Source organism: Calonectris borealis, chromosome Z, assembly GCF_964195595.1.
Source record: "Calonectris borealis chromosome Z, bCalBor7.hap1.2, whole genome shotgun sequence".
Taxonomy (NCBI): Eukaryota; Metazoa; Chordata; class Aves; order Procellariiformes; family Procellariidae; genus Calonectris; species Calonectris borealis.
This window is the reverse complement of record NC_134352.1, coordinates 4,834,079-4,859,909: the sequence shown is the minus strand read 5'-3', so window position 1 is coordinate 4,859,909 and position 25,831 is coordinate 4,834,079. Positions and strand designations below refer to the sequence as shown.

At 42.5% G+C, this 25,831-nt stretch overlaps 2 protein-coding genes across 6 annotated transcripts in view; one reads left to right on the top strand and one right to left on the bottom strand.

The window, feature by feature from the left end:
* The window catches only part of RASA1 (RAS p21 protein activator 1), a 67,270-nt gene extending 55,130 nt beyond the window's left edge, over window positions 1-12,140 (top strand). Inside the window, exons 21-25 of the mRNA XM_075136841.1 lie at window positions 4,154-4,221; window positions 7,061-7,149; window positions 8,770-8,847; window positions 10,086-10,220; window positions 10,925-12,140. Of these exons, the coding sequence (XP_074992942.1) occupies window positions 4,154-4,221; window positions 7,061-7,149; window positions 8,770-8,847; window positions 10,086-10,220; window positions 10,925-11,008 (454 nt within the window). The 3' untranslated portion in view covers window positions 11,009-12,140. The remainder of the gene's footprint in view (window positions 1-4,153; window positions 4,222-7,060; window positions 7,150-8,769; window positions 8,848-10,085; window positions 10,221-10,924) is intronic.
* On the bottom strand, window positions 7,422-24,520 carry CCNH (cyclin H). Of its 5 annotated transcripts, none has more exons than XR_012670891.1 (10): window positions 24,342-24,520; window positions 24,038-24,160; window positions 22,618-22,691; window positions 22,148-22,358; window positions 21,678-21,841; window positions 19,324-19,394; window positions 17,364-17,475; window positions 16,705-16,765; window positions 13,497-13,630; window positions 7,422-7,663 (listed from the first exon to the last, which is right to left on the bottom strand). XR_012670891.1 is itself a non-coding variant. In XM_075136842.1 (9 exons), the coding sequence occupies exons 1-9, from the start codon at window positions 24,456-24,458 to the stop codon at window positions 13,592-13,594; spliced, it is 972 nt and encodes a 323-aa protein (XP_074992943.1). In that variant the 5' UTR covers window positions 24,459-24,520; the 3' UTR covers window positions 13,437-13,591. The 5 variants fall into 5 exon arrangements, 2 of the variants coding, with proteins under 2 accessions (XP_074992943.1, XP_074992944.1); XR_012670888.1 differs by lacking the exon at window positions 7,422-7,663 and adding an exon at window positions 11,044-11,131; XR_012670889.1 differs by lacking the exon at window positions 7,422-7,663 and adding an exon at window positions 12,630-12,911.
* Between the last annotated feature and the right edge of the window lie 1,311 nt (window positions 24,521-25,831).

Genomic DNA, 25,831 nt, shown 5'->3' with positions numbered 1-25,831 from the left:
TCTGCGTTGGGATATGTAGTTTATTGCATCAGAGAAAGCTCCGGGGCAGTGGTGTTGGGCTGCTGGTTCCGATCACTCTGAATCAACACTCTGAGTTGGTTTCTGAAAACACTTAATTCTATGCTGTCCCAGTTTTGTTTAATTTCTCTGTTCCGGCCCAATCATGTTGAAACATGCCAGAGCTCCTCTAAAAAAGTTGCAGGAGGTGACTGACCCTGGGTCCTCTGGACTCGCACCAGCCACGAAAACTCCAATGTACATTCCTAAACCAACGCAACAGACAAGTTCTTCCTCTAACACTGTCCATTGCCAGTGCAGGTCAACCAAAAATCTTTGACAAAGATGTGTTCTTGACACTGTTTTTCTAATGCTCTTAGGGGTTTTAAGGGTATCAGAGCCACATCTTTCCTTTTTTGCGGTGTCTGGCAGTCATATGTTTTGCCGAGGTTAATCTCCCATGGAGCGAGTCTTTCAGAGGATTTGTCTTTTTTGACAAATCATTTTACCGTTTTGACACCAGAAGCCTTATGTCATCCAGGGTACCATGCAGGGGCATTGCCTTCAAATGGAGGCTGCTCTTATTGTGAGAGCCCCTCTTTAAGGGGCTGACCTACTGGATCTCTTTCTGTTCCTCCCCAGCTCCAGAGAGAACCGTGTGGCTTTCCTCAGTGGACACAGCCCACATTCAGGGTTTTCCAGAGGTCTCCACTGGATGCTATAAATACTGGATCCCTTGCTTTTGTGATCGTAGTCTTCACAAGTGGATACTACTGATTTCTCTAGAGTACAGAGTTTCACAGCCTTCAGCGATGATTATTATCTTTTATTGCACTATTTTTGGTCCAAGAATGATTAAATACTTGGAGGCAGGTGGACAGTTTTTAGATGTCTGGGTATCTTCCCTACTATATCAGTCAGAAGGTGTTTCTCTCTGGTTGTAAAACCCCCATGTGGATATAGAATCATAGAATCATTAAGGTTGGAAAAGACCTCTAAGATCATCGAGTCCACCATCAACCCAACACCACCATGCCCACTACACCATGTCCCTAAGCTCCTCATCTACACGTCTTTTAAATACTTCCAGGGATGGTGACTCCACCACTTCCCTGGGCAGCCTGTTCCAAGGCCTGACCACTCTTTCAGTAAGGAAATTTTTCCTAATGTCCAATCTAAACCTCCCCTGGCGCAACTTGAGGCCATTTCCTCTCATCCTATTGCTGTTACTTGGGAGAAGAGACCAACCCCCACCTCACTACAACCTCCTTTCAGGTAGTTGTAGAGCGCGATGAGGTCTCCCCTCAGCCTCCTCTTCTCCAGGCTAAACAGTCCCAGTTCCCTCAGCCGCTCCCCATCAGACTTGTGCTCCGGGCCCTTCACCAGCTTCGTTGCCCTCCTCTGGACACGCTCCAGCACCTCCATGTCCTTCTTGTCCTGAGGGGCCCAAAACTGAACACAGGATTCGAGGTGTGGCCTCACCAGTGCCAGTACAGGGGCACGATCACCTCCTGCTCCTGCTGGCCACACCAGTTCTGATACAGGCCAGGATGCCGTTGGCCTTCTTGGCCACCTGGGCACACTGCCGGCTCATGTTCAGCTGTCGACCAGCACCCCCAGGTCCTTTTCCTCTGGGCGGCTTTCCAGCCACTCTTCCCCAAGCCTGTGGCGTTGCCTGGGGTTGTTGTGGCCGAAGTGCAGGACCCGGCACTTGGCCTTGTTGAACCTCATACATTGGCCTCAGCCCATCGATCCAGCCTGTCCAGGTCCCTCTGCAGAGCCTTCCTACCCTCCAGCAGATCAACACTCCCGCCCAGCTTGGTGTCGTCTGCAAACTTACTGAGGGAGCACTCGATCCCCTCGTCCAGATCGTTGATAAAGATGTTAAAGAAGACCGGCCCCAGCACTGAGCCCTGGGGAACACCGCTCGTGACCGGCTGCCAACTGGATTTAACTCCGTTCACCACAACTCTCTGGGCTCGGCCGTCCAGCCAGTTTTTTACCCAGCGAAGAGTGCACCTGTCTAGGCCGTGAGCCGCCAGCTTCTCTAGGAGAATGCTGTGGGAGACAGTGTCAAAGGCTTTACTGAAGTCCAAGTAGACCACATCCACTGCCTTTCCCTCATCCACGAGGCGGGTCACCTGGTCATAGAAGGAGATCAGGTTGGTCAAGCAGGACCTGCCTTCCATGAACCCGTGCTGGCTGGGCCTGATCCCCTGGTTGTCCCGGACATGGCTCATGAGCGCCCTCAAAACCAACCGCTCCATGATCTTCCCCGGCACCGAGGTCAGGCTGACCGGTCTGTAGTTCCCCGGATCCTCCTTCCGGCCCTTCTTGTAGATGGGCGTCACATTGGCGAGCCTCCAGTCGTCCGGGACCTCCCCAGTTAACCAGGACTGCTGGTAAATGATGGAGAGCGGCTCGGCAAGCTCCTCCGCCAGTTCCCTCAGTACCCTCGGGTGGATCCCATCCGGCCCCATAGACTTGTGAATGTCCAGGTGGCATAGCAGGTCATTAACTGCTTCCTCTTGGATTATGGGGGGTTTATCCTGCTCGTCGTCCTTGTCTTCCAGCTCAGGGGGCTGAGTACCCTGGGGATAACCACTCTGACTATTAAAGGCTGAGGCAAAGAAGGCATTGAGTACCTCAGCCTTTTCCTCGTCCTTGGTGGCAACGTTCCCCCCCGCATCCAATAAAGGATGGAGATTCTCCTTGGCTCTCCTTTTGTCATTAATATACTTGTAAAAGCATTTTTTGTTGTCTCTCACGACAGTGGCCAGGTTGAGTTCTAGCCGGGCTTTTGCCTTTCTAATTTCCTCTCTGCACGACCTAACGCGATCCCTGTACTCTTCCTGAGTTGCCTGCCCCTTCTTCCACAAGTGATAAACTCTCCTTTTTTTCCTGAGTCATACTGACTCATTCTTAATTTAGGCAGGTTGACCAGGGTAAGAAGCACCAAATCTTCTGTATCAGCAAGGTCCGTGCTAGATTCATACCTCATTGGCCTTCAACTTTGGGCACTTTAAAAGAGGAACTGGTGTATATGCCATGACTTCAAAATCAATTACTTCCTCATAGCTTTAAATTCACACCATAGAAAATATTTTAGCTTCACATTCAGCGAAGAACTGTTGTCTTACCAGTCCCTGATTCATGGTTCTTAGAGAAGTAAGAAACATCTGTAACAGTATATATTAGGTGTCTTGTATATATGGAAGGTGCGTTAACCTCACTACTATGCCTGTCATTTTCAAGTAATACGGAAATTACCATCACTGTGTACTTATCAACAGGCGAGGTAGCGTAAGTCCCCTTCCTTCTTTTATAAGTCGTCAGGCTTTGGTATTGCTTAGTGAAAGCCAGTCTGCTGGTAGTGTCCAAGCACTCCGAACAAAATTAAAGATTATTTAGATTGCTTTAGTTGGTCCATATGTCACTTCATTGTATAGCAATTAGCTGGAATTGAGGTTAACCTGAGGTGGATGTTTTTCACTTCTGCTAGTAACAAAAAGTTAGATTTTTCTCACACTGCTGAAGGCTATTCTGGCTTTCTGTTGAATGAGTTCCTAGTTCTGCAGTCAAAACGGAGCGCTTTTTTCCCAGCTTTCTAGATGGCAGCAATTGCTTCTGGGAGGAAAGTAGCAGATCCCATATTCCTCTTCTATAGCATGCAGTCATCAGGATGTGGATCAGCTTAAGCTGACCTAAGGCTGTGTTGCTGCCAAAGGAGGGGTTCCCTTTGCCACCCGCTCCTGCGCTTCTCCTTACATTGGCTTGGGGGAGCGGGTGGCTGCGGGATGGATGCCTTGCGGTAGCAGACAGTGGAAAACCTTTTGCAGGTCAGAGACCAGGGGCTCCTCCTTTTTGAATCTGGTGTGGTTTGAGATTGGCTTCAGTATGACTTTACAATTAAGTTCTTCCCTCATGGTTTCAACAGTTCACCTTAATTGGGAAATCAATATGCCTATTTTTTCAGCTTTTATCATAATTGAACTCATAGCATGATATTCTTAAATTGTTAATGTATTCACAGAGCGCAGGCTGGTTGGTGTCTGTCTCAAAAAGATTCCACACTAACTAAAATCCTTAATTTTACACAATTTTACATTAATTCTCTGATTTTACTGAACGAAGTACAATTTTCTTCCCATTTCAGTGGCTTTGTTTTTCTTCGACTGATTTGTCCTGCTATCCTGAACCCAAGGATGTTTAATATCATCTCAGGTGACTATATGCTTCAGATTGAATACTTCATATGGTACTAGGCATGAAATTACTGCAGTGTCTAATGTAGCAAAATGCGAAGTTTTTTTGAATGCTGTGTCCAAAGTCATGTTATCCACGTCACTTGACTGACTTCTCCGTAATGCAGCCAACATACGCTTTTCACCCTTAAAGGTCAGACTGTGGTTATCTTCAATGTCGTTTTAAAGTCCAGGAAAAACATGTATTGTGGTATTTAATAATACAATTTTGAGTTAAAGTCTAGCAATGTGGAATATATTCTAGCAGTGTGAAAAACAGAAGTGTGTGATCTTCAGATGTCACTTTGAATACAATGCAGTGGCAAAGTTAATAGCTGAAACTCAATGGTATCTCTTAAATGAACAAGATTTATAAAGTCGAAAATGTGTCTGCAGAGCTTGGAATACATTTGTACACCTAGAAAATTATGTTGAGTAACTTGTTCGAACATCCTGCTTAGATCGCTTCCAGCCATTGGAGAAGTCTTTACTTTGACTCATTAAGTACAGTCAATCTCAAATACGGAATCTTAAAGATGAGAGAGAGAGAGAGAGGGATGGCATTTAGAAAGGGTGGGTTGTGCAGAATTGAGATGGTAATCTCGGTTGACTTAAAGGCCGTATCTAGGAGAGTTCCCATGGGCTTGCCTAAGTGAATGTTCTCACCGCGTAAAGTCCTACCCTCTTTTTTGATGCTGTCTTGCTAGAGTGCAACTACAGCAGTTAACTAAAAGAGCGACAGGGGAGGACTGCAGAACTGCTGTACTGGCCTGTGGACAGTGCTGGCCGGGATCAGAGGGCAATCTCCAAAACAGCTCGCAGGGGTGGCTGGGGTGGTGGTGCACGTCGGGGACCACACCTGACACGCTGTTGGCGTGGGGCTTTCTGGTTGTGAAGCTTTAGTGCTGAGGGCATGGGTTACCCCATGGCAGTTGCTTTAAGCACCTAAAAATGTTTGTGGGCGTTTTTAACTTAACTTCTGCTGGAGGAAAAAAGGAAAAGCATAAACTAGTGAAAACTAGTACTAAAGTTAAAATATTCGGATATCCGAGTCGCTTAGTTTTAAGTTTGTGTATGTTATACTTCATTTTTGTTTTCTGGGTTTTTCTCTCGGCAAAGATCATCCCAAGCTAGAGGGCAGTAGCCATTGCTCTTCTTCCTTTCCTCCCGAGCAGTTTCTTGATTTTTACCAGTAAAAATTTGGAAATAGGAGGAAATCAGGAATCTGATTCAGAAAAGCTTTTTTTCTTTATTCATAGACAGTTCTTAAGACAATGTATCCCATTTTTTATTGTCTCTCTTTAAGCTATACTAAATGAGAAGGGCTGTGTCCTGTGTCAAACAGAAAGTTCCTTTCTCTCACCCAGTAATCATTTCCATACATGCTTTGGAGGAAGCATCTGAGAAATGGGGCCTGGTACACAGTGATCCCTTCTTTAGGATTTTATTATCTTCAGGTAATTTGCAAGTTAGGTACCTCCTAATTTGAGTTGCACTGTGTCTGCAGGTGTAAAAAGTTACCTATAGATTTGAGTAATCCCTTTTAAGCTTGTCTGTCAGTGTTAAAAGTCGTCCTCGTGTACATTCAGCTAATCTTGACTACTGCTAAGGTAAACTTACAGATGCTGTGCAGGGTTTTTGATCACAAAAAAGGGATGAGGCAGTCCTCCTTTTGGAGCAAAGCTTCCAACATACCTTCTTCTCATAATCGGGAAAAAATTATTCTGAAGGCTGGGTATATAGGTACAACTCAGTATCGGCAGCAATCCTATCGCCTTGACAACTGTGATTGAAAAAAAATCTGTTTCAAAAGTTAAACCCTTTGTTTCGAGCATCTTGGGAGTTTTCAAAAGTAATTCACTTCTTTAGATCAGTTCTCCTAACCTGAAGTTCCAGTTTCCAAGGCTAGTAATGTTTTCCAGCATTGCTGCTTCCCAGGCTTGTATTGTACCAAGCACTAGATGCGATGAACAACAGAGATGAGCTGCATAGCTCCAGCTATGCAAGAAAAATTAGAACTTATTTTTCAGTGGGTTTTGGAGGGGGAGGGGAAGAAGAAGATGCTGGTAGGCAATGAAGAGCATACAACATTCTCATTAAGAATTATAAAATTTAGAGCTTATACAATAATCATGTCAATTTTGGAACACTTCAAACCTGGCTTTCAGCCAGGCCATTTACTGTAAATGGAGGGAAAAATAAGTTTGTAAGGTATTACTGGGTAATACCACTTTTTGGAAAAGGAAGTTTTAACTGACAAAGTGGTTAATGTAAAGTGGTAAGTGGAATGTTAAGTAGAGCAAGTGACTATAATTTCATGGAAATACAAGCCACGATTGCATGTAATGTTTACTCTGTTTTCCTGATGCCAGTAACTTAAAGTGTAATTTGTAGAACTTGTCAGAGCCCACTTATGTGGGTATACACAAATAAGGACAAAAGTAAACTTGCCTTTTTTTTTATTCTAAAGGTAAATTAGTTTTTTTTTATTCTAATCCTCCTTTCAACAGAACTGCTTCATTTTTGTGAAAAATGTTCTTACGTCACGTAACTCTTACTAATACTACTTTATTTTGCATACTTGTTCTGTATGCAGCTGTTACAGATAATCAGATGTTCATATTAATATATTTTTGTGGACATTATTAAGCAACATATGTTTTTACTTCACCCAGTGACATCTTCCACATGCAGTTCTGTTATATTAAAAATATTTTATTCCATGAAAAAATAGAATTGGAGAAGAGCTTTACTTTCATGTGGCTGCTGTTAGTTTTAAATGGAATGGCCAGTAACTCCCTACTTTGAATTCCTGCCAGATTCTCCTTCCCCCACTGCTGCAAGAACGCTGACGCTGGTCGCCAAGTCTGTGCAGAATTTAGCAAACCTGGTTGAATTCGGAGCTAAGGTGAATATCATTTTACACACATGGAACATCCTAGAACTATGTTTCCAGTACATTTCAATGTTCCTGTTTAATACACGCAAAAATCTGTTGCCATTTTCTCGTGCAAAGCCTGATATATCACCTGTTTGTCCTCATCAGCCAGCAGCCCTTGTCGCTGCACTTTCTTCTGTCCTCTTCATTTAGAGCTAGACAGGGTAAGAATTAGAGCAGTAGCATGAAGTCTGGTCAAGTTGGGAAGAGGAGCCATAATCATTTGAGAGGAAGTGATGACTTGGTACATCCCATGAAGGTTTTGAGTCTGGCAGTAGGAACACCAGCAGAGGTCTGTTCGAGTAACTGATGAACGAATGACCGTACCAGCAGGTGTTGCAGAGCGCGATGCAGCCATCTGTTGGTGCCTTCAGAACACAGATAAACGCGGCAGGCGTTTGTTCCGCAGACAACACTGGAAGTATGTGGACCGTTCTTTTTTCCGTGTGCAACAGAAAACGTAGCAGTCATGCTCCAGTGTTTCCTGCGTTAGAGGGGAGAAGTGGGAGATGAAAGGCAGGCAGCCATCCCACCACCACAAAAGTGTCCACGATGGTAAAATGGCCACATTTTATTTTGGAATATCCGTATCAAAAAGACAACTGAGAATTGCTGGAGCAGGAATCTGTGATGGGAAAGAATCAGAAGGATAAATATTCTGTCTTGAATAGATGATGGGAGCTTTTTTTGCATTTCCGTTGATTATTTGATGTCAAAGGGGGGGCATCTTTCAGTGTGGTGCTGAACACTGGTGTGCTGCTGTATGCAGCCTTGAAATGCATTCCACACACGTGTTCTATCTACATATAGTAATGAACTTTCAGATTGAAACTAATCAGGCCTGAATTCCCAGCTTGGTATAGATTATCCAATTCCGAAACAAATGAAGAACTGCCAGCCTCCGACTCTTTCACCCTGCATTTACTTACTCCTTAGATTGGTGTTTTCTGTGGTAGAGCACTTTAAAGCACCCCTTCTATTTGTACTCATTTTCATATTGCTAGACATAATTAATGTTGTAAATCCAGTGTACGTATTGCGTTAAAAAGCCCCAGCTTTCAATAAAGTTTCTATTATAACACTAAGAGAATACCAGTAACAACTGGTCTGTCTCGGTTCCCAGGCCGAAACATGGTTGAAAAATAAATCTGTTGACTTAAGCATAATGAAGGTGACTTCAGGCTGGCATTATAAAGTTATTTCTCTGACACACATAACTTGGAATGTAAGCGTTAATGAAAGAACAAGAAAGAGGGCACTTATTCCTGATCATACTTTTGAAAGTAGAGCATTTGTTCATTGCAGCTAGGTATTGAGAGGCATTCATCTTAATGCAAATTCATGTCAGTATGCATGTATACGAAAATTTCTGAATCGGAGATTCTGAATCTTCTGAATGTAAGAAAATACTGAATTCCGGAGTCTTTTGACTGGCTGCACACCAGACATTAGAAATTCACTTGAAAAAAATAAAATCACTGCAGGTGACATACTTGTTTTGCAGTGTCATTTGTCTGACTGCACTGTGTTCACTTCAGGTAATGATCTTGGCATTGATTTATTCTAATGAATACTTTTTAAAATTACTAGGAGCCATATATGGAAGGGGTAAATCCATTCATCAAGAGTAACAAACATCGCATGATCATGTTCTTGGATGAACTTGGGGTAAGTGGTTAAAAAAATCTTTACTGGAAGTTACATAGCAACACTGTAAATGAAAATTCTTTACACTTTTTATTAACTAGCTCAAAAATGCATCAGCTGCCACGCAATTCTGAATGCTTCTACCGGAATAAATTGTTCTTATGCATGTCTAGAAACTGCAGATTGCTGGCCTGTCATATGGAATTAAAACCATCAAATGTCATCTTAGGCTTTATTCATTTAGTGCCTCTGTAGATGTGAGAAGCTCAAATAAATTTTGTAGCTGTGAGGATTAGAAATTCTGGCCAAAAATACAAATCTTTAAAAATGTTTTAAAACAAAAATTCTTATATATAATTTGTCATGTGGTTTTGACCAGAGAATGAAATTATTTTTTGCTTTGAAAAATACTAGGTTGAATTTCAGTTATGCATTACCAAACGTGTCACTGCACGCATTCTAGATACTATAGCTTGCAAGTGAACGGCAGTTATCGTATTCTTTTAAACTGTTAGTTGTGTGTATGATCGCTATAATAGAGTCAGGACCTCATGTTCTATATGTGTATTTTTAAACCAAGAATGCATTTTAAAAACCAAGATGAAAAAAATGTGCCAAGCTTCCTGAATTGATCCCTTAAAAGTGACCTAGAAGACATCTCAGGTTATTTTGATAAGATATAAAAATGAGTGTGGCATTTGGGTAGGTTGCCATATGTCATCTTTTTCTGGTTAAATTGCAACTTCTGCATATTATGATATGTCAGTTTTCTTTAAATGACAGATTTTGCATGAGGTCTCTGAAAACTGTTGGTTTGAAAAATTTATTGTTTTAATGGCAACATTATTTTATGACCAGTGTAATGAGTTACTTGATAGGTACAGATTTTGGTGAATTTTTGTTGCTGCTGTTCTCTCATTTACGTGGAAAAAAGCACCTGATGGATGGATTTAGGGGAAGGTTGTAAGAAGAGTCTCCATATGCAGTAGCTTTCTGGTCAGCTATTTCAGTGTGGCAATACCGTATCTCTTAGTAAGAACCCTTCTAGCAGGAGTAGAAGTTGCAGTATACTGCAGAGAGGAGGAAATACGTAATTCCTAACAGAAAGGTGGACTGGAGGCTTAGCTGGGAAGACGAACAATGCAGGACTTGCTTGCAGTATAAAACCATTGTGTCGGCAGAGCTTAGAGCTGTCACTGATCGCCCGGCGTGCCCGGGCACTCAGTGCCCTAAATCTGCTCTCATCTTTTCTGTTGAAGAACGTTCCTGAGCTTCCAGACACTACGGAGCACTCTAGAACCGACCTATCTCGTGATCTGGCGGCCTTGCATGAGATATGCGTGGCACACTCAGATGAACTCCGGACGCTCAGTAATGAGCGAGGTGTCATGCAGGTGAGCGACAAAGGTTAACGAACAAATCACAGGTGCAGACGGTATGTCTTGAGTTACTCCTTAATATCAGGATGCTTTTGGAGTATTTCTGCAGTATGACTGATAAACATTTTAAAATATGTGCATTTCACCGGGAGGTTATTAGCTGTCAAGGTAAATACTTAGTCCATAGTTCTGTTTCTTCATGCAACAAAACCGAAGAGGTTTTTAAAGTTTCCAGAGGAAGTTTTAGTTTCTAGAGGAAGCCTAAACCCACAAAATTACTGTCTCCTGACATGCCCTCCGGGTCGTTAGTTTTAGGACCTTGGGTTTTTTCCAGTTGAGAACTAAATTTACTTTCGTTAGCTTTCTATCGATACCTCTGTGTTCTAATTTGCCAGTACGTTTGTAAACAAACATGGCACACTCTTCCAGCAAACCCCAACAGTGTGTGAGCAGTACGCTTCCCTAGCCTCCCTGTTAAACCACAGAGCAGCAGAAGGATCCAGGGGGGAGAGGCGAAGTTGGAAACGCTGTTTTAGACCTCCCTTTCGAAGCAGTGTCTTACTGACTAGGGAATCAGCCCTTTTTTTGTTTGTCTGGTCGGTTGGTTTTTTTGTTTTAAACTACCTGGTAGCAGGTCTGACAGGCTAACACTGAAAATGCTTCTCAAGACTGTTCTGTTTCCAGTTGCTAATGTATGGTTTTACTGACTCTTTCTACAGCATGTTCTTAAGAAGCTTTTGGCTATTACTGAACTGCTTCAACAAAAACAAAATCAGTATTCAGTGTCTAATAACACCAGGTAGCAGCCCTCTACCTGAATTCTGCATGGATCCAGCATGCCCCACATGGCGACTCACACCAGTATCATCTTCTTCTTGCTCTTGCCAAAAACAGCACACCCTGTCACATTCCCAGTGATGTGTGAACTATGCAAAAAGAAAACAAAGATCCTGTTGCTGAACGATTGTACCAGCAGCTTTTTAAGCTATCTGTGCAGGACATTTGCACTTTTTTCCACTTGGAAACAGTTTTCACAACCTCTGAGCCTTGGTGTACAGTTCACCTTCCGCAAAGAAAATGCTGTGACTGTGTCTTGAACTTTGAAAATTATTTTCAGCACCTCTGATTGCCAAAGTTTTGCTGTCTTGTTGGAAAAGAGTTATCAACTGACATGAAAAGAAATGTGTCGTTTTGACAGCTACATATAACTGGATCACATTTCTTACCGTAATTTCTGACTGGTTACAGTAATTATGACTTTTGACTGTTTCAACCACTTTAACTTGTATTTACAGTTTCCAGAATTCGATGTTATGGTAGGAACAATCTTTACTGTACACTTTTTATACCATGCTGTTTCTCTTGCTGGAATCATGTTGAAAGAGAATATGCAGAATGGGTCTTGTCAGCTTTATTTTCTGATGTGCCACTTGATTCAGTCTGAATAGTTCTTCCATCAAGAACTGTATATCCAGATAAATCACAATGCTTTTGTAAAATGTTTACAACAGTAAATAATTTGAATTCAGTAAATTTATTGATCATTGTATCAGACATGCATGCATTCATTAAACCATTTTATAAAATATGTATTTGTTGGTCTTTTGTGTACTGTAAGTCTACCATAAATAATATTTTTATAAGTGAAAATTAAGTTTTTAAAATAAATCAAGCTGCAGATCAACTCTTTATGGAAACTGCCTAACTTTGGCTGCTGTGGAAATTTTTTACAGTGTCTGCACACGATACACTTTGAAATGTTCATGCGGTGTCACTTTTTTAGCGTGAATCCTCCATGTGCCTTCATTTGTACATCTCTCTCATGGGGTGAGAGTGCAGGTGTTAAAACTGTTAAAAAAAAATGAAAATATGCAGTTGATTGAGGGGTATTTCAGCATCACCATTTGCAACTTTTCTAGGCAGTGATCTAATAAGGAATAGAAGGATGCTGAGATTGACTGAGAAGACTCATGAGATGGTCACCTAAGTGATTGTGCAACACGGATGCGGTTGTTACGCCATCAGAACAGCTGCACGGGATCGCCTGTCCTTTAGAACCGCTCTTTCCATTCACCGCCACGCCAGATTGCGTAGACTGTATCTGTGGGTCTGTGCTGTTGGCTCTCGCTGTGCTGCCCTGGTCTCTCCAGCGGGGGCAACGCTCTTGAAGGGGGTGCCCAGTGCTGCAGCCGAGAGCCTGCAGGTCACGAGTGCTACGCTGAGTAGACAAAGGTGATGCTCTTAACACAGCCTGCTTTGCAAGAGCGTGGTACTACCAAATTCTTTTTTAGATCGTCCCATAAAACCACCGCTTGACCTACTGCCGCCAAGCCTGTACTGAACGGCATCTCGGAGGAGGTGATTCATCTTCTTTTGTGCCCTACTTGGTTAGGTCACACAAGTCACAGTTCTAACGTTTTTTTTGTGTGATTAACTACTGCTGAATGCTCCAATTACTGCTTAAGTACACGACTTAAAACTGTGTCACAGTTGCTTCACTTGACTATGAAGGTGTTGTGTAAGGTGTCAGGCCTATAACTGCTTTTCTTCCCTGACTAGCTAGCAGATGACGCTGGTATAGAAGGATTTCTCAAAAAAACCACAGTGGGTAAAGTGGGTTATTTTGTAGATTTAGTTGGCTGGGTGTAGGCAGTGTAACATAGTAAAAATACAATCGTCGGAGAACAGATTTGGCTGGCTCTTCACCTATTACACACAAAATGCAGAAATGAGAATGAAACCGGGAAACTCCCAAAGTTGCACTTAGAACCGCTTTTGTTCTAAAGCGGTACATGGAAAGGAAATAGACTTTGCTCTAGATTTGGAAGACCTCTAACTACTTAGGAAGATTTTTGAAATGTTCTTCTCAGTTGTCACCAGCAACCTCATCCGAGATCACAGCTGCAGAGTAAGTCACAGAGGTGTGATTATTACTTTCATATTGTAGCCTCTTGGTACATTTGAGAAGAGCCTCCCAAACGTCCCAAGTGCTACGGGCACGTCCGCGTTCTTGCAGCTGCTCAGTGACAAGCTGGGGAGGAGGGGACCCGTCTCCTGCCTGCATTTATCCCGTTCGCTAAGTGCCCAGCTTGACCTAAGTGTAGGATTACACCACGGCAATAGCTAAAGTCACATCTCAAACTGTTCCCCAAGTGACAGATTTCTTAAAGCAAACATTTCTTACTAATGTTTGACCTCGAATGGATGAGGGTTTAATGGAACTTCAATGAATTATTTTAGCAAAGTCAAATGCTTTATTGCAAAGATACTGAAAACTGACAGAATAAATACCTCACGATACAGAGTAAGGAACCTGTGGCAGACAGGCTCACACCTGACGCCGAAGAGCAGTTTCCGCAGTGGTAGGATTCCGTCTTCCTTCAAGGTTACACCGAGTCCACAAGATCATCATCGGTCCACTCTTCCTAACGGGAGGGAAGGAGCACTGTGAGTTCGGTGTTACAGCACGGTGGGCCAGGCAACGGCGACTGTGGGTACACAGCGCTACGGCACAGGCTGTCACGGTAACTTCTATGTACACCAGTGAAAGAGAAATTAAGTAACATGGGTAACTTTTCACATCTTTGAACTGTGCCTGGTGTCGGTAATAGACTTAAATAGCAAGTTTAAACTGATTTTAAATGGTTTGACACATCCGCATGACTTGACAGACGGGCATTTCTGCCAGGACACTTGACGGCGCGTACCTTGCACGCTCCATCCTACCTCTGACCAGGTAGCGGTTGTCAGTCCTGGCTAACTCACACGGCTAGCTCACACTGGAAATAAGAGTTCAAGCAAGGCCTACGCAGAAGTTACTTGATGAAACGCGTGTTTGCCAAGTTCCCTTCCAGATTCTCGTGACGTGCCTGACCCAAGGTCATGGCCAACAACCGCTGAACAGCATGAAAGGGTATTTCCTTCCCTTAGACTCCCCGTGAGCTGGAGTTCTGCTCGGACTTGCTCCCACTGCTAAACGTGAGCACAGTTAAAGGAGTTTCTTTAAGTGTGCCCTAGTCTGCTGTGAGACTCCAATTAAGTTTTGATTCCTGGGTTCATTTAAAATATTTCTTGCGTGCCCTGCCCCGTGTCTTGTGCAGGGAAGAAAACAAGTAATTCAGTCAAGTAAGTACATCAGAGAGAAGGTTTTCTTTACAGCTAACAGTGGCTAATCCCAAAACACAGGATTGAAAGCCTCCTGGGACCAAGCCCTGCTTCTTGTTCCGCAAGCATGCCATCATGCTTATCAAGAACACCAAAAAAAACCCCCACACACAAAACCCACACCAAAAAACACCTCTCTCTGACCAGGATTTAGTACCTAACAGAAGTACTCCATGAACAGAAAACTACAAAATACTTTAACGAGTGGTGACTGAGCCCTGTAACCTTAAAGCTAGTCATCCATGCCTACTCTTGAAGTCATGGAGCCCAGCCATTTTAGCAGCCCCTTTTCCGCACCTGTTGGAGGTTCAATGCTGCTTCATTATGGACAACTATGTAAAGATTTCCACAAGCGCTCATATTGCAACCTTTTACGAATGCCTTGTGCTTTCTGTGGCTTCATTACTTTGGCAGCAGAGTCATCTGTGCTCAGCCAGTACCCTGTGTGTTACTTCCATCATTTCAAACTGATGAGCTCTCCACACCAGTTACGGCCTCGCTGTCGGTATTAACGTCAGCTATGAAATCAAGAAACAAAATCTCGCAAGTAGATTAGAACAGATTGTGCACTTCTATATTACAGCCTAATTACTTACACCTATAGATACAGCTAGTATCAGCTAGCTACAGGATTAGTGGGTCTCAAGGTTTGAGCAGTATGCACATGCTATAAGCTTTCCAGAAATGAAGCACACGTCTTCCTCTATGTCCGGGCCAGCTCAGATCTGCTTTTGCATACGGTAATTACTCAGAAATGAAACTATACAAGTACAAACCCTTGGCAGTTCATATACATCAGTATTTAAAAAGCCTAAGTTTCAAGAGTGGTTAGAACAGTGCAAGAGCTTATCATGAAATGCTGTAGACTATGTGAATTTATCCTATTAGTTTATTCCTTTGGAAAAAGAATTGTGAATATAAATTTATAACAAACCCCAAAATCAAAACTGCCTCAAGCTGTAGCAGCATAACTAAAATAAGACCCCCTTCAAATTAAACTGGGGCAGGGAGGAAAAAGTGAGTCTCCAGAGCTTAAGTGGAGCTCTTCTCCAAGTCATTTTGTGAGAAAGTGAAAAGTTTAATATTAAAGTGCTAGTACGGAATTGCCAGTTTCGATATGCTTTTTAAGACTGGCATTTGGAGTGAACACTAGTCGAAGTCTTTACAGCATTAAATAGTTATTATAAAATATTCTTGAGGTTCCACATTTTGTTAGAACATACTTTCAATGCTGGTTTTATTATAATCTTGTTCAAATAATTTTTTAGATCCTAGTTTGACATTACAGCATCAACCTACTAAGATAATTCATAATAGCAAGGCTCCTTGAATTACAAAAAACCACACATCCTGCATTTTATGTTAAGATTTTGACAGATGACCCTCTTCAGCTGTTAGCAAGTTTTTCTAAATGCTATACTTACGGTGTCCTGGACTACCAGGATGTACAATGTCTTCAGTATCAAGAGAAGCCCAGTTAAAAAGGGTTCTTCACAAAGCTATTCCTCCACCAGGACGTATTCTCTACAACTTCCAGTCAATGATGTTGCAAATGAAAGCTCTGATTAGATCTGAAGGATCACCTTAATGCTGTTTTCATTTGTTGAGTCACCCTCCTCAGTCTATCTCCACCTTCATTACACTTGGTCTTACAACCTGAGGTACTAGCTACCCATCTGTAATTTACGCAAGCCTTGCTAGCAAATTGGCCGACGTAGAAATTTAGTCTAGCAGCTGACTCCTGCTTTGTGCAAGAAGCCAAAGAAAGTAAATGAAAACAGTTTCAGAAACACTGGCCAGCAGAAAAACCACCACATGAAACTTCCGTGAAAAAAGCCTGCTTGAGTATATTTCAGCGTATACTCATTTATTTCATCCACCTTCTGAGGAGTGAGTTTCTATCCTTAGAGCTAGGGTTTCTCCTCAAGTGTTCAGTTCCTGGCCTTCCAAAACCTCCTTTCATCACAATATTCCAAATCTCAGTTCCCCTGCTATTCCCCCTCACTGGCATCACGGAGTTTCACATGCTGGAATTACAGGCACTGAGCTTTATGGTTATTCTACAGTTTGTCAAAAGACTTTCAAAGCACAGGAAAAGGCAGGAAGGATAGCCTGCGTGTTCTTCCCCCTCCCCACAAAAGACTGGGGTATTTAAGAACACTCCTAAATGCAGGCTAGTACAAACTCTGGCTCATTTTTAAAAACAAAGTCAAAAAAGATTCTGTCTGAGCAACACGTAAAAGAATATTAACAGATGCAGAAGTTTGTCTCAGTAGCTGTGTCATTTTTGTCTTGGCAGTTAGAGAGGAAAAACAAGTACAAGAGGTTTACTGACCTCATCCACTTTGGATTTCTTTGCGACATATTCATCATCTTCATAACCTTTCCTCTTCTTCCTAACCCCCATCCAGAAAAAAAGGGAAATGTTTAGGTATTTTTATGAGTCAGAGTCTCCTTATTTCGCCACAAGATTAGATTATGGACATATTCGTCACACAAAAAACTACCGAAGCCTCAACTAACGGCTCGCTGGAAGTTCACAGTGAGCACTAAAGCGAAAAAGGCGGAAATGAAAAGTCAGGAAGTCCTCTGCCATCCACGAAAGTCTTAAGAAAACATGAACAACGCTTTACACAACTCTTGTTTTAATCACGTGATTTTAAAGCCCTTGATTCACATTACACATGACATCAAGTGGCCAGACCTTAGAAGCCACCCGGGATTCCAGTTCTGTTACAAAACAATCACTATTACAGCCTGCAGTGCAAATCAGCACGAAAGAACATATTTACGTATTACTGAAAGCACTACTTTCAGTCTTAGTTCTCAGCTTCCAGTAGGCACTCACGTAGTAAACATGTGAACAGACATCCTTGTGTCTACATTTAGATGTTTTCATTTTCAATCACTCGCACAGATCACAGAAAGTTAATGCTTCTATAGCAATAAAAAAAGGCAGAAGTTTAACACATCGAAGAGTAAGTATCTACTTACGGGTTTGTATTAAGTGAAAGCTCTGAGCTGTGACACTTCTCCAATTTCTGTTTTAGAGCAGCAACCTCTTCAGGCCTTGGCAGTTCGTATTTCTTTATGAGATTTTTCATGCCTACAGTGGCAACAACACAGCTCTAAGCAAATTAAATAATTTCTGTGAATTCACCTTGTGAATTACACAAGCTTATCAATCAGTAGTATGGCTACTGTTGTTGCTTACCCCGTATAGTTAAGCTTGAGCCAACCATTTACCCTCCCTTCCCTCATTTTCCAACAGCTTCTACTGGGGGGGGAGGGGGGGACTACACCAAAAAATACGAGAATGGTACAGAGAGTAAAAACACAATCTAAGAAGTTTTGAAGTCCACACCTCTGTAAGGTTTTGAAAGCATCATATGTAGATTTTAAACAGACTCAAGAGACACAAGGCAAGATAAAACATATTGCAAACAGTTGAGACAGAAAGCTTACCATGTAAAATCCTTGTATATGTGAAAGCAAGCATCAGATATTCAAAGAATCGACTCCTCCCAAACTGCCTGCTTACAAAATTTCCCATCCCACATAGCACTCAAACTTTAGAGGATCAAAGATTACATATGTAAGATCTAACTATCATCTTACATCTGGGGATTAATTCTAAATAACATTAAGGCACAGCAGAAGCTGAGCATAAAGAACTACACTGAAACAAGTCATTAGCATTGTTGATTCTGGATTTCCTCACGGTAAATTATAATAATGTAGAGTTCACATTACTCTGCTAATAAGCTTCAAAATACCCAGGTATTTTTTGCATTCAGTATTGTACCTCAGTCTTAAAAAAAAAAAAAGAAGAGATTGGTTTCAGTCTTGTTAAGAATGCAAAATAAATTCAAAGCTACCCTGCAAGAAACAAGTTTTTTTCCTCTACCACCAGTTCTCTGTAAAGCTAGTCATTTACGGATGCTTCAAAATTTCCTTCCGGCCATCATGTTTACAGAAGAGCTGCCTTTGGGTAAAGCTACCTTCCATAGTAATGCAAGCGAAGAATAAGTGATCCCAGCGTTCCCTTTGCACCTCAGCAACGGAAACCTGAAGACTGGATTTGTTAGCAGGAAGAGAAAGGGAAGACCGTCTCAAGTTTTATAAACTCAGTTTAGACTGAATTTGTAGACCCTGGTGACTTGTATGGTTCATTCACTACTAAAGCCAACTCAGTCAAAGGACTGCATTTTTAATGCTATCACTCTCCCATTTTAAATGCGTGCATTAGCTTAAAGCATTAAGTAACTGATTACTCAATGGAAATTTCGTATCCCAGCCTTTTCATTTAATTAAAAAAAGGCAATAATCAGTGTACTACATTCCCCGTTATCTTAGCTAAACCATGCTAGCATTCTTGATATATAAATATGTTTATATATAAATATATATATATTTCTCACACTAACAAACCTAAACATCTTTTGAAACACCTTTATAGCTGCAAAACAGAAGTGAAGTATAAATCCTGGCATATGACTTAACATTAATCATTTAGCTTAGAAAAGGTACCCTCTGGTGGTAGAAGCAGTTATGTGCAGGCTTTTGCCTGAAGCTGTAGTTTTTAAAAGTGACTGAAAAGAGTCATTTCATCCAGACTTACAAAAACCATGATCTAGTTCCCAAAACAGTTTTCTCACTTTTGAGTCAGTTGCTAGCACTTAATTGACTATAGCACTTATGTTCTGAGAAGCATCAGGCCCTTTGCCTTTTAATTTCATTTGTTCACATCATAGGAAAGTCTCAGTGTTTCCTCCCCTTGCATCCATATGCATAGCTCATTCTGCTGCCCATGTTCTACTTACCTTATGCAGGCCCTGAGGTGAAGAAAACCACTTGAAGCACACCTTTCTGCTTAAAGCTTTTGTTGTTTGGAAAAAGCTGTTTTTCTTCCTTTAGAGATACTGTTTATCATATTTTTCCAATGTTTACTTACATTTCATGCCATCTAGTAGCTTGGCTAAAGATGTTCTGTCTTCTTTCAGCATAAGACTTTCTGATAAATAACTGCAAAGAAACATGGAAGAATAAGTTCTTAAAGTGTCGTGATTATTTGTGGCAGCTACCATTAGTTAATAAAACGTGTATTATTTATTATTTACATCTGCTAGAGCTTTATGATAAGACTTAGTAAGAACACTTTGGTTACATAAGCGCTATAAAGTGATAAAAAAGCAAATCTGTCACTTGCAACGTTCTTCTTCTGTAAGAATGTGACAAAAGTATTCCCCAGCCATGTAAAGAACCAAAGTTCCAAAACTGCAGAATTAAACATTTGTAACTAAGCCTCACTGAATTAAGTCAACTTACGTTTAAGATTCTATGAAGATTCTACTAACATCACACTATTGTACAGTATGACTGCTGGAAAAGCAAACACTAGAAGAAGAGTAGTCTTCAGAGAGACCATCAGACAGCAAAGCTTGCAAGATGGGACTGCTTCTTTCAGCAGCTGAAAGCAAATCCTAAATGCTGTCTTGTACAAGTCTGTGGGTCCCTTCCTCTTCCCTCAGAGATTCAAACTTCCTTTTAGCAAGAACATGAATACACCTGCACAACACCTGGGTAAAACCCCAACACACATGACCAACAATCCTCACCAAGCTCCACAACAACCAAGTAGTTTTATCCCTTCCTGAGAAGCGCGCTTATGGATAAATTACAAAAATCCAGAGACTCCAAAGTATATCCATCTGTTCAGTCTGTATTAACTTCAAACTTACTTCACAGACATACACAGCTTTACCAGTTGCAGCTCCCAGCCTGAGGCACCAGCCACCACAAAGATGGTCACTTCTATAAGCTCAGAGCTGCTTTGTTAGCACCACTGCTCTTGTAGAGTTCAAATTTAAGAGTATTACTTAACCTTGTGCTGACACCAGAACAGAAGATTAATTTGGAGCCACCTATTAGCCAGAGCACAGTGGCACCTGTTTTTTCTTGAAGCTCTAACTTTTTCCAAGACTGACCTATACACTGACATCATGGGAGCGACAGGTTTTCAAGTCTTCCATGTTCCATCCCACCTCTGCAGGCGTACCTACTCACAGGTCCACAAGGCCCGAGCTGCAGCATTAGCTTCTCTCATGTCCAGCAGCTCAAACTCACGTAAAACAATAAATGACAAGGTTACAGCAACCGTACGGTGCAGACAGGTGACAAAGACTTGAGTTCTTCATGAATACACAAGGATGAAGTTGATTCACATGCTATCTACAAATTATCCTTTTGAAAGCATGCTTTTCTGAATTTTGGCACAAGTAGTACAGAACATGAACTCAGGAAAGAGATCCACAAGTTTCAAGTTATAGTAAGCACCTGAACGTTTTTACACTATTCTGAGAGGACAGTGAACCCTGTAGAGGATACTCCCACAGTGTCTCGTTCTTTTAGAAGGAGAGATTTGAGATTCATTTAGAGCAGGTAGAAGGAAAGCTTGTTTAAAAAGATTTGCTTGCATTTAGCATCAGCCCTTGTGCCTGTAGGCGTTACACTCCAGGTGCAAAATGCTCACACGGAGTGTCATGTGATTAAAACACTCCAGATACAGCAACTGACAGTAACTACATCTGTTGTTCTTCTGCAGAATGTTTCTGTATCTGAAGAGTATCTTTTGTCCTTAAAAAGAACCAAACCAAACAAACCATGCATTCCAGCAATGATATTAAAGCGTTTGATAATGCCTTTGCAAACACCAGTGGCTAGACCAGAAAGGAAAGAAGGCACTGATTTAAAACAGCACCTTATCATTATGGTGCTGTCATGGAAACTGAACATTAAGTGCCAAATACAGCACTTAATTTCCGCATGCCTAGTAGCTATCAGTTTAGCGTCATTTCATTTCATTCTGTAACCTCAGATGCCTTAAAAATCTTTCTTTTTTTTTTCTTTAAGTGATTCTTTAGGTGTTTCATACTCAGTTTCTATAGTATTTCCACTTTCTTCACTCTAATCTTCAAGATGAGTCTGAAAATCCTAATGTCTAATTAGGATTCTAATTAGGGCAAAGCCATCAGTCTGAAATTTTTTTTTCCTTCTTCCAAAGGAATACAAAAACCAGACACCAACTAATTGCATTTATCACCCAATTTTTGAAAATGAAAAAAAAAACCCCAACAAAAAGAACACAGTACCACTTCAGTTTTGAAACATACTTAAAGAACATACCAGAGTGTTAACAAACAATAAATACACACTTCTACTAGTTAAGAACATCTAGAACAAAACCATTTTATACAAGAAGCAAATAAACTGTTTAAATCATACCTACAACGAAAAAGAAAAGACTACCTTTCCATATTAATTCCTGCTCTTGAACCACTAGATAATATGGCAGTGAGAGCTATCTGTGAGGGACTAAAGAGCAGATACGCATCTGTCAGAGCCACTCGATTGAGGAAGTCATCAGCCGTTTTCCTCAAAACTTCAGGATTCTCCAGCATTGGATAGCGAGTCTAAAAAGTAAGCATTTAGAAGAGTAAGTAGGTGTTCCTTGTCTTCTGGTTCGTGAGCTCAAAACACACCATTCCACAACATTTTGTAAAGCTAAAAAGTAGCAGACCATCTTCTTATTCCAAAAATAATCTAGAGTGCTTAAAGACCACAACTAAACTGACTTCCTTTCAGATATCTGCCTATCACTTTAGAAACTAGATCTTTTAAGATCATGGGCACAAAAGGAAATAAAGTTTGTAACACAACCCACAACAGGTTTGTATTATGTTAGTATACGGAGCGTGCGGCATATAAAACAATACTACCTTCAAATCGATTAGAAATCCCTCAAATGGCCTGTATGGGTTGTGGACGATAAGATGGAAGTTCAGTTGCTGAATAAGCAGTAGTTCATACTCCAGTATTTGTTCGAGAGCTTTTTCCTGTCCAAGAGGACTTTCTCGAAGGTTACCAACAAACTGCGCACTGGACACATTAAATTCATCTACTTTACAGGCCAAAAATGCACACGTTAGCCTTGAGGAGGGGAAAAAAGCAGACAATTGAGACATGCAGCATCCATCCTTTTATCAAGAGTTCTGTTCAGAAAATTTGTATCTTCAAAACACCATGTTCTGAACACAACAAACTTCCAAACGGAAACTGAAAGTTACCATACTTTGTCTGTACTCGTATTTAAACTCTCAGATTTCCTTTCTCATTTTTTCAGGTATTTACAGATTATACCTCCAATGTTCCACTTGGTAGAATAACTCAAGATGCGTTGGTAACTCACATTATTATCCGAGGATGATACTCCATCACCGAGTTATTGAGGTAAAAGCGTTTGAAATACATGCAAGCTGTTCCCTAAATCAAAAAAAGGGAAAAGTAAGTATAGAAGGAAAAATGGATTAAGAAAAAAGAAAAACAAATAAAAAAATAAAATCACAAAACAGAACAGGCAAGTTTGAATATATACTATACATACAGGATACACTAAGGCACTAAGATGCACACAATGCCATATCATTAAATATTTCAAAGTCTAACACGTTTATGCCTGCAAGAGCCTTACAAAATAGCAGCTTGGTTATCTTTTCCTCCATTTTTAGACATATTTAGGAAGACAATGCTCAAAAAGCCTACAATATCTTCATGAGAAAAATCTGATGTTTAAGTGAAATTTAAAAACCAACGACTGAAAAAATTATCCTGAAAGTTGCAACTAACCCCAGCCAAGACATCTGATTTTTTAGATCAGGAAATTTCCCAGCATGTTTAACATTTATGTTTCTCTGCGTGTCTAGAAGTTCTTCAGTCTGTCAATGCCAAATTTCCAAACTGATCTGAACGCCACCGGCATGAAAGCTGGTGTTTTCCAAAACCATTACTTGGCGAGTCTGACCCAGCACACACGCTCTACAGGGGCCACTGCTGCAACATAAGGTCTGGCTCCACAGAGCATGTAATGGCAGCCTACTGCTACGTTTCAAATGCATCTTCAGACAAGACACTCTTCATCTTTGTTATTACCACATCTGCCAGAAAGAGGGAGAACCGACAGGGGACAATGTAGGTTATACATCTTAATGGCTGGGTGACAAAAGAAGCACAACTTCATTCCCTGCTTCAGCTGTAAGTCCCCACTCTCTCTCTTCTGAAACGCACTCTTCTGCGTTCAAGATACGTCAGTTCAAAGTTTGGGTTTTTTTTTTTTTTATTTTGTACGTTAGTTTACTGCCAGTACAGGTGCTTGAACCAGCTTGCTTTGTCGTCAGACAAGCACGAACGCTTGAGAAAAAACTGCACCAGACAGCCCAACTTTGGGACTGCCTACTTTAGCTACAGTGAGATCATTTTATTGTATCATCAATCCATAGATCGTTAGATTTGTTTCTACTCTTTGCTTAAGGGGTAGGAGAGAAAAATGGTTAAAAGTCATCCATGCAAGTGTAACAGCCACAGGAAACCGATTAAGTTGAGAAATAACTCTGTTTTTGAAACGGCTGCACTGCCCAGAAAACACAGAGAGATAAAAGCGGTCTGAAACACAGACTGCAGCACTGGAACACAAAAAAACTTAAAAGATACCCGTGCTCTCAAGAATATGACAAGCAAGCCAAGAAACAAGAGAGACGGAGGGGGCAAAGCCTGCAGCTCCGTCAGTCCTCAGTAAGCGGATCAGCCTCCACCGAGCAGGCGCTGCTGCTTACCACCACGGATCTCGGCATGGCAGGCTTGAAGACGCCGCAGAAGTCCAGCAACCGCTTTTCGTAGTACTTGCATATCGCCAGCTCCTCGTGGGGCTCCAGAAGAACAGGGTCGGTCTGCTGGACCTTAAGGGGAGCAAAGCTGAGCCTGACTCAGGGGCTTGCGCTCCGCCACGGCCGCCTGCCATCATCCCCCCCGCCCCAGCTCCTCCCCTCAGAGGCGCAGGGAGCGCCGGCCGAGAGGAGGCCGCAACGGCCACGGTCCCCCCCTCCCCGCCGCCCCCCCTCACGGCTTCCCGCCCCGCACCTTCCCGCTCGCCACCGCTTTGCCACGGAACTTGCGGTTGGCATCGGCCCGGCACCGCGCCAGCTCCTCCTCGCCGCGGAAGGTCCACCGCCGCCTCTGCGTGCTGCTGTGGTACATGATGGCGGACGGCGGTAGCGACACCCGCTCCCCGCCGTGCGCGCTTTACGGCAGCTCGCTTTACGGCGGGCGAGGGGTGTGCCGGGAGTTGTAGTTTGGCGGGAGCTGCCTGAGGGCTTGCGGCGCGGGGAGAAGGGAGGGCGTCCACCCTGCAGCCGCGGATGCGGGAGCTCGGGGGGCTGGAGACAGCTCGGAGCGGGGGGCTGAAGGTAACGAGCCCCGCGGGAGGCGACGGGAAAGGCCCCGGCCGCCGCTTGGGGGCAGGGAACAGCTGGGGTAGGCCAGGGCGAGGTAGCTCTCCGTGGAGCTGGGGCAGCGCTCTCGGCGGCAGAACAGCGCACCACGGCCCCGTTCGCCTGTCGTCGGAGCTTTTCACGGAACAGCAAGCTAGCTTGCACAAGCGAGGGAGCCGGGATCGGGCCCGGGGGGGCGCGTGCTGGAGCGTGTTACCCTGGAAACGAGGAATGCTTTTTTTTTCCTCGTGGCCATGGTACAGCAAGAGGACTCGTCGCCCGGCGAGAGGGCTCGGCGTGGCCTGGAGGGCCAGAAGCCGCAGCACTTCTGTGTAGTGCCCGCGAAGGCCACTCGTCTGCTCCGCTTATGCTGAGTGCCCTTAACGATCTTCCGGTGGTGCAGAGGTTTGAGCTTGCAGTGGTCCTACTTACGTCATCTTGCAATAATGCATGGCTATAAAATGCAGCTTCACGTTTTTTCAAGCTTTTTAAAAATACTGTTGTCGTGGTTTAACCTGGCAGCAGCCAAATACCACACAGCCGCTCGCTCGCTCCCCTCCCGGTGGGACGGGGAGAGAATCGGAAGGGTAAGAGTGAGAAAAACTCGTGGGTTGAGATAAAGACAGTTTAATAGAACAGAAAAGGGAAAATAATGATAACAATGACAATGATAATAGTAATAATAATAATTAAAAAAAAAAATGATAGAATATACAAAATGAGTGATGCACAATGCAATTGCTCACCACCCGCGCTGGCCAATAACCAAGTAGCGATCGGTACTTCCTGGATCACGCCTACCATTCATATACTGAGCATGACGTCACATGGTATGGAATAGACCGTTAGCCAGCGGGGCCAGCTGTCCTGGCTGTGCTGCCTCCCAAAGCTTTTTTTTTTTTTTTTAATAATTAAGCTGAATGTCCTTGACTAGCAGGGTACTTAGCAACAACTGAAAACATCAGTGTGTTATTAACATTCTTCTCATACTAAATCCAAAACACAGCACCAGGAAGAAATTTAACTCTATCCCAGCCGAAACCAGGACAACCGTGAAGAATGCTGATGTCAAAAAAGAAATTGACTGTTCAGTTTCCGTCCATGTAGCTATGAAACCACATAATTTATCAACATCAAATA

What these genes read in the sequence shown, in the direction of transcription:
- CCNH (XM_075136842.1), bottom strand. Translation starts at nt 24,458, where the DNA reads ATGTACCACAGCAGCACGCAGAGGCGGCGGTGGACCTTCCGCGGCGAG. An exon ending in AAGCGGTGGCGAGCGGGAAG is followed by an intron (nt 24,161 to 24,341) that starts GTGCGGGGCGGG and finishes GCTCCCCTTAAG; the next exon opens with GTCCAGCAGACCGACCCTGT. An exon ending in TATCATCCTCGGATAATAAT is followed by an intron (nt 22,359 to 22,617) that starts GTGAGTTACCAA and finishes CCCCTCCTCAAG; the next exon opens with GCTAACGTGTGCATTTTTGG.